The sequence below is a fragment of the Rattus norvegicus genome, chromosome X, assembly GCF_021556685.1.
Source record: "Rattus norvegicus strain SHRSP/BbbUtx chromosome X, alternate assembly SHRSP_T2T, whole genome shotgun sequence".
NCBI lineage: Eukaryota > Metazoa > Chordata > Mammalia > Rodentia > Muridae > Rattus > Rattus norvegicus.
Window position 1 is genome coordinate 152,329,942 of NC_141554.1, and position 14,146 is coordinate 152,344,087.

The following is a 14,146-nucleotide window of genomic DNA, read 5'->3' on the forward strand; positions in this document are numbered from 1 at the left end:
GAAACCCACACCAATAGGCAAAACAAAAATTGGTTTCTCTGTCATAATCTCCTTCTGCAAGACACACCATTCATAAAACATAAAACAAACAAAAACAAACAAGAAACCGTTTTTCCTTCCCGATTCTACTTTTTTTTTCCTGAATAGTTTCTCAGTCAGATCACCCTATATGTGGGATAGTTTTCATCCCAACCATCCTATTTCATTCCCTGCCCACCATAAACTTCTAATGATTTCATGATATAAAATGCATTTAATACAACTTAAAAAGTTCTCATCAACTTAAAAAGTCTCAATACTTTCAAAAGTTTAAAGGATCTTATTACACACATTGCCATATCTTAAACATAGCATAGTATATGGAATATCTTAAACAATAGCATAGAAAGGAAAATTACATATCCTCAACATAAAATGTCACAGGCTATATACTCCCATTCCAAAAGTAAGGAATTAAAGCATAATGCATAAACATTACCAACACAAGCTTGAAACCTAGCAGGGGAAATAACAAATCCTATAGCTCTTTACCTAGTGTCTAAGGGCTTACATGCCTTTAGCCCTCTAGCTTTCCTGCTTGAAACATAGATCTCTCTCTTCAATGGGATGATTCCATTCCAGGTGTGCAGCTGTTTTAGTAAATGTCTCAAAGATCTGTCATCTCTAACATTCTGGAGCTTCCACCATGACCCAGGATTTACTTTTACTATTTCACACAGTGGCATATCAGAACCTCCTGGGCTCTCTTGTAATTTACAAGAGACTCATCCATCATATGTTGCTTTGAAGGGACATTACTGGTCTGACTAAAGAGAATATATTAAATATCTTGACTTCAGTTTTATTGCTGCCTTGGCCAATCCTCTGTTGCTATGATTAAACTACACTTAATTAATGAGGATGAAAGTCTGACTGGAGTAACTAACCAGAAGTCTGATCAAGGAATCACATTATATGGTGTTCTTGAAGTTTGGGACTCTACAAGTCCCTGAGGAGAAAAATGCAACACATGAAAGGAATTTTACAAAAAGGAATCTGTTTCGTGTCAATCCATAAACCTACCATTAATTAAATAATGAGAATGGAGTCACCTTGACCAAATGACCATTTAAAGTTCCTACCTGATCCATTCCTTGAAATTTCTATGGGGCTTAAACTTTTGTCAAGTGGATACACAAAATGTTAAGGTCTGTTATATTTTCATACATACATTTCACCCTACATTGTTCACATTTTATTTGTAATACACTCACTCTTTTGTTCTTAATATATTTTCATCAACCTTATTCCTTCCTGCAAATAGTATAGTGCCCTTCATACTTCCCCTCCTATTTTGAAATTATGTGACTATGAATATATAAATGCATATCTGTATGATCATGTATCATATATACATATACATTTATGTATTTAATTTTAATAAAAGCTTAATACAACATCAAAATTTCTCACAGTCCTTATTAGTCTTAATTCTGTCAAAAGTCTAAAGTGTCTTATATCACTCATGGCAGTATCTTAATATCCCTGTAACATAAAAGAAAATAACATACACATACTATATTTTTTATCAAATTCATCTCTTACTCATCTTCCCCACTCTTTGTTTCTTCTTCTTTCCCAAATATTTCCCTTTTATTTTATTGTCACATATGTGTAGGTATGTGTGTCAGAAAATGAATGTCATATTTTTTTGGATATTTTTTATTTACATTTCAAATGATATCCCCTTTCCCAGGTACCCATCCATAAAACCACTATATTGCCCTCCTTCTTCTATAAGGGTGCTCCACCACCCAACCATCCACCCCTTCCTGTCTCCTGGTTCTGACATTCTCATACACTGGGGGTTTGATTCTTGGCAGGACCAAGGGCTTCTCTTACCATTGGTGTCAAACAAGGCCATAATCTTCTACATATGCAGTTGGAGTCACGGTCTGTCCATATGTACTCTTTGGATGGTGGTTTAGTCCCTGGGAGCTCAAGCTGGTTAATACTGTTTTCCTTATGGGGTTGAAGACCCCTTCTGCTCCTTCAATCCTTTCTCTAACTCTTCCAATGGGTACCCTGTTCTCAGTTCAATGTTTGACTGCAAGCATCTTCCTCTGTATTTGACATGCTCTGGTAGAGCATTTCCAGAGACAGCTATATCAGGCTCCTGTCAGCATTCACTTCTAGGCATCAGCAATATTGTCTGGATTTGGTGGCTGTATATATATATATATATATATATATATATATATATATATATATATATATATATATATATATATATGGGCTGGATCTCCAGTTGGGGCAGGCTCTGAATGGCCTTTTCTTCAGTCTCTGCTCCTAACTTTGTCTCTACATTTCCTCCTATGGATAATTTTGTTCCCCCTTCTAAGAATGACTGAAGCATCCACACTTTGGTCATCCTTCTTCATCAGCTTCATGTGGTCTGTGTCATATTTGTTTTTATCTTGAATTACTCTTTCTTGTTTTCTGCTCCCTAAACACATTAAATTCCCTTTGCCCCACACAATTCCATTCAGCTCAGATGAAACTCTGAGAGTAAATGGTGTTTGTCTGATCCTGGCTCCTTTCCTTAGCACGAGAATTTATATTTCTATCCACTATTCTATAACATGTGAGCTTTTTCTTCTTTGCAGTTTAATAAAACTAAATTTTTATGTATACCATAGTTTATGTATTTGTTGATGGGCAGCAAAACTGTTTTTCTATCTTTGCTCTTTCTGCAACTAATGCTACAATAAACATGGTTGCGCCCATATCTTTCTGTTATGCAAACTTAGAATGTTTTGACTACATAAAGAGAGTGGATTAATTTGTTAGCTTGTTAATTTTAGTTTTCTCTTAATTTTTTGACAGCCTGCCATTTACATGTATTCAGAAGGTGAGTGCTGCTTCTAGCACTTCAAAAACCTCAATCCAAATCTTTTATTACCTCATAAAATTCAATTGACTATAGGCACAATTAAATCAATTATTATTAGAATAAAACTTTATTTTCTTTTAATTATGTGTACATTTAAAATATACTATAAAGTTTACTTCATATATGCTATTTTTCCTGATGAATTTTATAAAGGTATCCAGGCATGGTGTTGCACACTTCTAATACTAGATCTTAGATAACAGTGGTAGTCACATTTCTGTGAGTTTGAGGCCAGCCTGGTCTACAAAATGAGCTTCAACCTAGCCAGTTATACAGTGATATGTTGTTTCAAAAACAAGAAATTGTATTCATTATTTTTTAAATTGAATTTTATAGAGACAAAACTGTTGGTTTGAAATGTCTGGGCACCTTCAAGAGTCTTAAGATTAAAACTATATCATTTTACTGTTTCATATTCCTAGCAGTAATATAAAACAAGATGATCACATTTTGGTGGTTTCAAACGCCACTACAAACAGTACTTGCCTATTGATGTGTCTAATAAATTAGCATAAACATATGCCTTAACATACATTTATAGTATAAAGCTTCTATTGATCAGGAATTTTAAAAATGATTAACCTATGTTTTCTTCTTCAGGGTCTCCCTGGAGCATAGTCAGAATATTTGCTGATGCTTTCCTCTAAGTAGGTACAATTAAAGAATATTCCAATTCTATGCTCATTTACATTAATACAGAATTAATTTCTGAAAGTACATTTTAATATTTTTCACCTAGAACTGTCCACATTTTTTTTTTGTTTTGTGGATTAATACTAGATTTTAACAATATGATAGCTTCCTCAGGATACATCTGGTAATGGAGGTTTTATATTATGATGACAAGAGTGTTATCTTAACAGTTTTGATATATTCTATTGATTAAAAACATATCACATGTCAAACTCAAACTCTCTAACATAAATATTTGAACAGGGATATGAACAATTCAGTTTAGAATTCATCACAGACCACATAAAGTCTCTTGACTCTAATACAAATTGCTATTTGTTTTATTCTTTACAATTTATAGCAGTATTAAATGTAAACTTTTTATTTATTGTGTTGTCAAATTCCTTTCATTACTAAAATAAGAAAATAAGTGGTCAGCAATATTAAATGACGCTTGCCAAATATTCAATAACATAGAATATTTATTCTAAAATAAATCATAAACTACCTAAATCTATTTCTGTACTTTTTGAAAATTTACTAGGCAACAAAATTATTCCAAGAGAAGACTCAGTTCATAATACTCATGAGATTGCTCTTTACAACAAGACCACTTGGCTTAAGTTGAATATTTGCCCTATCACTTAGCAGTCTGTAAATCTATTTCTCTATGTGTCCTCAGATGTAATGTTTTACATATATATATATGAATATATATTATATGTAAAATTGTAATATTTTATATAGAATATATTAAATATATATAATAAATAACATATAAACTTATAGGTTATATGTTATATACTATGTATATTGTATTAAATGGTAAATATATTAGTTGATGTTAGATACTATAAAACATAGAAAATAGATAAAATTCATATATTATACATATATATGAAAATTATATACAAGGATACTGAGTCTCAGCAAGCATAGAGAACTTAAGTCAAAGACTGATAAATATACATATTTATGTAATATATTATTAAATACTGTGTACTCTGTACAGTGGATATATATGTATATGTATGTGTGTATAATTGTCATAACTACTTAAATTTACAGATATTTTTAGTTTCACAACTCTAAGTATTATAATACAAATTTAGTTTTTTAAATTTTAACATTAAACTAGTAAAATAGTTATTTGAACTATGTCAACATAGAATACAGGGAATATTAAGTTATGAGAATTAGATGAGTTAATTTCAGTCAATGCCACAGAACTTGTGTGACATACCAAAAATGCTGTGTAAATATTTGCCATTATCACTACTATAAATAATATTGTGTTTAGTGCTCTGGATTGTATAAAGCATAAAATATAATATATAACCTCAAAGTAGTACCAAATTAAATTATTCTCAGGATAATACTGAAATCATATAATCATTGTTATGTTACTTGTTAAGGGGGATGTGTCTTAAATTATAATTTTTTCTTAAGATTCAAACCATAAAAAAATCTTTTGTAAAATATTTAACCCCCTAAAATAGTAGCCTAAATAGGAAGCCATGAAAGAAAACTCATAAAAAAATGTGAGAAGGAAGGATAAATATACCTCTCATTAAATGATAGTTTCCAGAAGGGGTGCATGCTGAAAGGGAAGGACTCAATTCGATTTAAGGGGTAAGCCACTGAGTGTTTGACTACCTTCCAGTTAATAGATAGATAACAAAAAATATTATATTATGTAGCATAAGCATCCACAGTCATGCGCTTTGCATGTGGATGCAAGCCATGACTATCCTTGTGAACAATTTCAACTCATGAATATCTTTGCAGTTAGATATCATTCTTGTTATTGCTTTCTCAGAAAATATGACGAATTATCATAATAAGCTATTCAACTGTAGTGAAATATCAGGAAGGAAGAGAGGGAGGAAGGAAGGAAGGAAGGAAAGAAGAAAAGGAGGAAACATCTGAATACTCTCAACATTGTTGCCTCTCATTTGCCAAGAATTCAACCTTCAAGGTCTGCCTAATGTCCAGGGCCTACTTATACATTTTCAAATATCAGTCTACTATCATTGATCACAAGAGAACAAAGTACCTTGCAGCTTTAGTCAATTAGCTAGAAAGCTCCTTGTTTGCAGAGGAATGCCTTGTAATAAAGAAAGACATTTACTAAGCTCATAATATTTTCTTAGCGTTATACTAAGGTGTGTTAACAAATGTTCATGCATTAAATCCTTACCACAACCGTACACTGGAAAGTTGACTAACTATACAATTTAGTGAACATTTTATTACTTTTATCTGTGGATTAAGTTCACAGATGCTTTATTTTTATCTGAAGTATAACAAAATTGATAAAAACTGAACATTCCAAACTAGAGCCATTGCAGCATGCTAGCATGAATAACTGCACTTCTGATTGCCTAAACACATGAGATTTGAAATGAAATCTATGTTGAACATAATGGAAGCATATGTGTGAGAGAATGGCCACTGCCCTAAGATTTCCAGACACAACTTTCTATTGGGTTCTAAGTCTTGTCCTGGGTGGTCTTATACACCAGACAAATAGCAATATGGAAAAAATTCTCCAAGGACAAGAGAAACATAATTGTTTAAGTTCATGCAGCCTATTTGCTTACATGCATATTTTATCTTGTTCTTAGATTTTTTTCACAGATTTTGGGGGATTAAAAAATCAAATTATAGTAAGAAATTCTCTATTTTATCTGTATTTTCTCACATTCACTAATTTCATTCAACTTCTGCTTATCAAGATTGCTCCAGTAATACACCTAGTAATTGGTTCTAAAGTATCACAAATATCATATATGCATGCCAGCCTATATGTCCATAAAATCCATGTAAGTGAAGGTAATTACTAAAGTTAGATTATGACTATAGAAGTGTTGAAAAAATGTATAAAACTATTCATGAGTAAGGATCTCCCAAGTAGGATTTAGCAGCTACTGAATGATATCAGTCATTTTTCTTCTGACTTACATTAATTTATTCTTAATATGAATATTCATAGCAAAAATAAGTACTTCATTTTTCAGCTCTTTATACTACAACTGTTCTTTCATTCAGAAAGGCCTTCCTGCTTCTCTGTTCTTTGATGAGATTTAATTTTCATGAAGGTGGTTGGGTTTGATGTCATTCAAATTCTGCCTGAGAGAGTCGAGGAAACTGAACAAAAGTTACTGTTCATACCACATCAGAAAAAAAAATGAAGATAACGAAGATACAAGTCTTCCTTAATATTACATAGCTGTGTGAATTTCATACTAATTCAAAACCTGGGACCACTGAATTCTAAAACCAGCGTCTCTTTCAGTCACGTATTCTGCAGAAAACGGGAGTATCTTTCAAATGGAATAATAAAAAGAAAATGATTCAGACTATAAAGGTTAAATCAGACAGATGTCCCAGCAGAGAAAATGAGCTTACAGTAAAGTCTGAGAACTTGAATTCTAACCCCAGTACCCACATGGTAAAAGGATGTTTCTTGTCCCTGAAAGTTGTCCTCTGAATCCGTATGCAATGTGGCATGTGTGTCTCCCCATTACATAAATAAATCCTTTTTTGAAACACAAAACAAACACAACCTTCTACAAAGCATGAATGCATCATTCTATTTGCAGCATTTTATAAAAAAAAAAAAAAACAAACCCAACATCAAACCAAACCAACCAAAGAGCAGAAACAACAAAAACTCATAAAATTTAATTCTATTCCTCCCAGAGAAGTGGGAGGTAAATATGTCTATCTGCAAGCATGATGATCTGAGTTTCATTCCTGAGACCTCGTATAAAAAACTTACTACAGAATGGAATGTTTTCCTCTGAAGACAATCCATTGTCCTTGGCATAAAAGTGTGCCTACATACATGAACAAACAAATAAAATCAAACAGTGATTAAAAGGAGCATAATGGAACAAAGAAGCTTCCTCCTGAAAGATTGGGGCATAGAGACCCACAGACAAACATTATATAGAGAGTGAGAGACTTGGAACCCTCTTCCCTAAACAGTATGTCTTCATCAAATGCCTGTCTTTAGATCTCAGAGAATCAAGGGAAAAGCAGACACAAAGAGTATGAGAGCTAATTGGGGTGGATGACAGCAACAAATCAAGGCTCTCTGAATCTAAATCATTAAAGATCATATGGAGTCATCAAAAGGGACATAACAGGCACAAGAGTTTCACAAGATCATATATATATATATATATATATATATATATATATATATATATATATATTATGGCTTCCACTTTAGTAGTTTTGTGGGACTCCTGAATGTGTAAACCATTCTCGTGTGATTCTTGTGCATTCCCTTGGGCTCTTTTCATTGATTTGTCTTGGACAATTCCAATATGATGGGTTTTGTTTTATCTTCTTTTATTTTGTTATATTTTAATATAATGAATTAATGAAGGATTGTTTGGTTGGTTGATTGATTGAAAACTAAGCCAATAGAGAAAAGGTTAACAGCAGAACTGCCATATCTGCTGGGAGAAGGAAAATAAGTTCACTACAATGGAATGACTTTGGGTATATCTAGCATTCCAAGGGAGGCCACCTTTTCTATAGATAATTAACATATACTAGACTCTACACATTTGTGTATGGGTGCATGCATGTGCATACACTTGCACATGCTTGAGTGTGAGTGTAGGGTTTGGAAAATCTTTGGTGTTAGTTTTTTTTTTTTTTTGGTTTTATTATTTCTTCATTTTTTTTTTCGTTTTTAATTTTTACATTCAAGATTTTATTATCTTTCTGGTCAACTTTCTATTGTCCCCCCTCCCATTTCTTTTCCCTTCCCCCTCCCCACCATCTTCACTAGGATGTCCCTTCCCTATGCACCCCATAAGACATCTAAATTCCCAGAGGTCTCCAGTCTCTTGAGGGTTAGATGCAACTTCTCTGACTGAACCCAGACCAGTGAACAATCATGACTGCCCTCTGAAAGACCAAACAAGGAGCTGAAAGAGTCAGATGCAGATATGTGCACCCAACCAATCAACAGAAGCTGCTGACCCTTGTGGTTGAATTAGGGAAATGCTAGAGGAAGCTGAGGAGGAGGGGAGCCCTGTAGGAGGAACAGCAGTCTCAATTAACCTGGACACCAGAGATCTCTCAGACACTGGATCACTGACCAGGCAGCATATACCAGCTGATATGAGGTCCCCAACACATATACAGCAGAGGACTCCCAGGTCTGGGTTCAGTCAGAGAAGATGCACCTAGCCCTCAAGAGACTGGAGGTCCCAGGAAGTTTAGAGGTCCAGTGCTGTGAGTGGGGTAGAGAAATCCTTGTGAAGACAGATGGGGGAAAGAAGTATGGGATGTAGAACAGTCAGAGGGTGGACAAGGCAGGGAAAAAATCTGGAGTGTAAAATTAAATTAAAAAAGAATAGGGTCAGATGCTGAAGCTGCTGACCCCTATGTTTGAGTTAGGGAAAAGGTGGAAGAAGCTGAGGAAGAGGGTGATCCCTATAAAAAGATCTGCATCTCAACTAAGCTGGACCCCAAAGATATCTCAAACACTGAGACACCAACCAGGCATCATACGCCAGCTGATATGAGGCCCCCAACACATATACAGCAGAGGACTGCCAGGTCTGATTTCAGTAAGAGTAGTCCCACCTATTACGTAAGAAAATGGAGGCCCCAGGTAGTGGGAATGTCTGGTAGTGTGGGGTAGGGGCAGCTAGGGACATCCTCATGGAGTTGGGGGCCAGGGGTGGAGATGGAGGTATGGGATGTGTAATCATCAGAGGATGGACCAGGAGGGGGATAATGTCTGAAGTATAAAAATATATTGAATAAAAAATAATGGAAAACAGAGAAAATATAATAAATGAAAAATTTGGTTATTTTAACTTTTATTATTTATTATGGAACAGATAGGTTATGCTTCTATATATTCCCTAGAGCAGAAAGCACTAATTAAGAATCAAGGGAAAAAATGGACATCAGAATATAATCTACTATTAGTCTATAGAAACCCAAGGGGAAATGTTCAATTGAACTATGTGCTGTTGCTTCATGGTTTCAAGAAAGACATAAACAGAATTCCTTTAATATGCTCAAAGAGATAAAGCCAAAATCTCCTCTGTGTTGCTTTCTGCTTTATAATAGTATGATCCTGATATCTAATGTATTATAATCCTGAAAACTCATGGTGTTTTATGATCACTTCATTTGTACCAAAGAGTGATAAAGGATCTTTACTTTGATGGGCACTATCTCTTTAGAGATTGTAATTCTCATGAAATTCTCCTTTTCTAGTGACATCTTTTCTCTAGCGATATCCTCTTCTTCTCATGAGATCCTGTTTGCAGGGGCACTGTGATCCTCACAGAGGGGCCCTTTGTCTGAAAGGGCGGGGCTCCCATTCCCTTAGCAACAGGTGAGTTGGTGGTAGTATTACAAGGGAACTCTGGGTGGATAAGCACACTTAACCATGCAGGATCCCAGTGGGGACAAAGTTTGTAGAGCAGGTGGTGAAGAAGAAGGGGAGGATGGACAGCACACATCCAGAGTTCATGACACTGAAGCTAACTTGAATCGTTCTGAAGTGGAGAGTGGCCATGATAACACTCCTCGTGTAAATCGTGTACGTGATTTTGATAGTCAGGCTGCCCCAGGTAGCCTCAGCTCAAGGAGTGCTATAGAAGCAAGACTGGTAGTGGAAGAAGCAGCCATAGCTCCTCAGGCTGAGCAGCCACCAATTATCCCGGGACCTAGTGGAGATGCTGCAACAACAGCTGGAAGCCGACTCTTGGAATTGTATCCTTTACAAAGAGGACATTAGCAAAGGGTACAGCAACATAGTAGGAACAGAAGTCTAAGAATGCTTTGAGAGGGGATTTACTGTGGGAGGTTTATGGCTTACTAGGGAGGAGACAGAAAGGTCATAATGTAGGCAGTGAATCCTGGGACAGTATACAGAGGCAAAGTAAGTAACCAAGTATATCTGTAAAGGTTGTAGGGTGTGGAACACCAACACTGAAGAAATGGCTGTGGATTTCTTTGGGTGTTAGTTGTGGTGATGCTAAGTAAACCTCAGAGGTGTGGTCAAACCCAGTGAACAAAGAATTTCAACAGTGAAAACCTTAACCACATCTCCTTTCAGTTCTGTAACAGTGCCGTTCCGGACCGCCGTGGAGGCAAACATTGCATGCAGAACCCTGGCCTCAAATGTCCAGCACCAGCAAGTGATGGTTCAGCAGGAGTTCACTGTGAATGACACTATTCTCACTGTGTCAGTTTTCCAAGAGTTTGGAGTGAGGGTGGTCTTTTACTGGGAGGCAATTTATATTCTAGGGGTGCCTTAAAGGAGACTCTGGTTGACTGGAAGTAAGCAGAAGGACACTGCCCAGATTCCTTATTTTTCTTCTGATGGTGTCTCCTTTTACTTTTAGTAGGTGGACCACTGAAGATCCTGTTCTCTTCCGAGCATCCATCAATAACTTCCTAGACCACCTTTCACTTGTGATGAGGACCATCCCACGCCCAGTGTTTATAGCTGTTGTCAAACAAGGAAGAGGAAGAAATAATGAAGTCTAGTATGTTAACACCCACAACACAAGGAAAAGGCATTTCATAATTTGGGAAACTATTGCTTTGCCTTCATATTCACTGTTTTGATGCTATCACACTGTATCTATCAGTCAGTGTTATTGGAGGAGTGAATATTGAAAAATAGGATAAAGAAAATAACAATGAGTTACTGTTTTTATTTTGAGTTATGGCAGAAATCTCCAGATTTTTTAATTGTGTCGTTGGTGAGGGGGGTGATTCTGGGTTTCTGATTTCTTACATTCCTAGGCAATTGACAAATAGGAAAGGGAAGAGATAAACATTTTATTGTTTTTTTCTAATATTGTAGAGTATGTGTTCGTAGATAGGTGTGTTCACAAGTGTGTATGTGTGTGTGTGTGTGTGTGTGTGTGTGTGTGTGTGTGTGTGTGTACAAGTGAAATGTCATCAACCTGGAGTTCAGAGGGTCACTTTTGTGAGTCTTCTTCCCTTCACCATGTGAGTTCTTACCAGCAAATTAAAGTCAAAAGACTTGGAAGTCCTTTCATCAGAGGAGCCATTTTCACAGCCCATTTTTGAATAAATTATTTGAGTTAAAAATACTATAAAAGCATTACAACCCACATAGTTCTTCAAACTGTTTTCTTGCTTCAACCAGATTTCCTGTCTAGGTAAATATCTGTTAGAGACAGTCATTTTTATTTTGTCCATTCTAATCAGAATGCCTTTCCTTAATTTCTTTTTTCCTTCATTCTGTCATGAATTTTGTCAGACTTTTTATTTATTCTTAATACTTTTGGGTGTAAATTAGTGCATTTCTGAGTATCCTGACTGCTCCCTCTAGAATAATGAGGCTTGAGTGAAGACACACATAAAAGATTTTATCTTGCACAATGACTAGATATTTACTTTTGATCCCATAGGAATCATGTGTGTACTAGTCCATTTCTTACATAATGACTTCACCAATGTTCTGCTGGTGTGTCAAGCAATTCTCTCTGTGACAGCTAGCCTTCTGTCCCTTCATACCTCTATCCTCTCATACTCCCCTTCACAGACTGTAATTGCCCTTTAATGTGGGATAGAGGAGTACATAGGTGGACTGAGTTAGGAGCTATAATATAGGCAAACAGAAGGTATGGATTTTATAGATCTTGGGTAAGGGAGAATTAAGGCACTAGAGTTTTTTAAGAGCGCCAACAGTAAACTGCAATGACACTCATCAATTGCATTCTACCATCCTAACTGATAAGCTGAAGTGGCAGTAGGGGTTAAGATTGGCAACATCCTATAGTAGTTGAATTAAAATTACTAAAGATGTGGTCAAGTATACAAAGCAGAGTTTTTTTATTGTATTTTTTTAAATTTACATTTCCAACATTATTCCCTTTCCCAGTTTATCAGATATAAGCCCCCAACCCATCCCCCTCCCCTTCTTCTATAAGGGTGTTCCCTCTACCATACATCCCCCTTCCCACCCACCCCTGATATTCACCTACACTAGGGGTCCAACCTTGGCAGGACTAAGGGCTTCTCCTTCCATTGGTGCCCAACAAGATCTTCCTCTGATACATATGCAGTTGGAGACTTTGGTTAGTGGTTTAGTCCCTGGGAGCTCTGGTTGGTTGACATTGTTGTTCTTATGTGGTTGAAGTTCCTTCAGCTCTTTCAATCTTTTCTCTAATTCCTCCAGTGGGGATCCCATGCTCAGTTCAGCAGTTTGCTGCTAGCATTCGCCTCTGTATTTGACATGCTCAGGCTGTGTCTCTCAGGAGATATCTATATCTGATTCCTGTCAGCATACCCTTCTTAGCTTCATCAATCTTTCTATTTTTTGAGATTAAAATATAACTTTTTATTAGATATATTTCTTTACTTACATTTCAAATGTTATTCCCTCTCCCGGTTTCCTGTCCATAAGCCCCCTCCCCCTCCCCCTCTCCCATCAGGTATTACCCCTTCTGTCCCCCTTATTGCTCCCCCGCATATTCCCCTGCACTGGGGGTTCAACCTTGGCAAGACCAAGGGCTTCCCCTTCCCATAACAAGGCTATTCTCTGCTAAATATGCAGTTGGAGCCCTGGGTCAGTCCACATATAGTTTTTCGGTAGTGGTTTAGTCCCTGGAAGCTCTGGTTGGTTGGCATTGTTCTTTTTATGGGGTTGCAAGCTCCTTCAACTCTTGCAATACTTCCTCTAATTCCCCCCAAGGGGGTCCTGTTCTTAGTTCTATGTTTTGCTGCTAGCCTTGACCTCTGTATTGGACATGCTCTGGATGTGTCTCTCAGGAGAGATCTACATCCTGTCCCTTTCAGCATGCATTTTTTAGCTTCATCAATCTTGTCTACTTTTGGTGGCTGTATATATACATAGGCCACATGTGGGGCAGGCTCTGAATGGCTGTTCCTTCAGTGGTTGCTCTAAATTTATGTCCATATCCCCTCCTATGGATATTTTTCCCCCTTTAAGAAGGAGTGGGAACATCTGCATTTTGGTTATCCTTCTTCTGAACTTCCTGTGGTCTGTGGATTGCATCTTGGGTAATTAGAACTTTTGGGCTAATATTCACTTATCAATGAGTGCATACCAAGTGTGTTTTTCTGTGATTGGTTCCCCTCAGGATGATATTTTCTAGTTCATTCCATTTGCCATGAATAAATTTCATGAAGTCATTGTTTTTAATAGCTGAGTAGCACTCTATTGTATAGATGTACCACAATTTTTTTTAATTCATTCCTCTGTTGAAGAGCATCTGGATTCTTTCCAGCTTCTGACTATTATAAATAAGGCTGCTATGAGCATAGTGGGGCATGTGTCTTCATTGTATGTTGGGCATCTTTTGGATATATGCCCAGGAGTGGTATAGTTGGGTCCTCAGGTAGTAAATGTCCAATTTTCTGAGAAACCTCCAGACTGTTTTCCAGAGTGGTTGTACCCACTTGCAATCTCACCAACAATGGAGACTTGTTTCAATTTCTCTACATCCTCACCAGTATCTGTTTCCACCTGTGCTTTTGATCTTAGCCATTTTG

At 36.4% G+C, this 14,146-nt stretch overlaps 1 protein-coding gene across 1 annotated transcript; it reads left to right on the forward strand.

Moving 5' to 3' along the window:
* Positions 1-10,027: 10,027 nt before the first annotated feature.
* Ctag2 (cancer/testis antigen 2) lies at positions 10,028-11,321 on the forward strand. Its single transcript, NM_001109322.2, has 3 exons — positions 10,028-10,363; positions 10,710-10,838; positions 10,999-11,321. Exons 1-3 carry the CDS (start codon positions 10,038-10,040, stop codon positions 11,141-11,143), a joined length of 600 nt encoding a protein of 199 aa, NP_001102792.1. The 5' UTR covers positions 10,028-10,037; the 3' UTR covers positions 11,144-11,321.
* Positions 11,322-14,146: the final 2,825 nt, after the last annotated feature.

Bases quoted from the DNA above. Each gene is read 5' to 3' on its own strand.
- Ctag2 (NM_001109322.2), top strand. From the start codon at position 10,038: ATGCAGGATCCCAGTGGGGACAAAGTTTGTAGAGCAGGTGGTGAAGAA. The intron at 10,364-10,709 runs GTATCCTTTACA...ATCTCCTTTCAG, and splicing joins GGAAGCCGACTCTTGGAATT to TTCTGTAACAGTGCCGTTCC. The intron at 10,839-10,998 runs GTCAGTTTTCCA...TTTTACTTTTAG, and splicing joins AATGACACTATTCTCACTGT to TAGGTGGACCACTGAAGATC.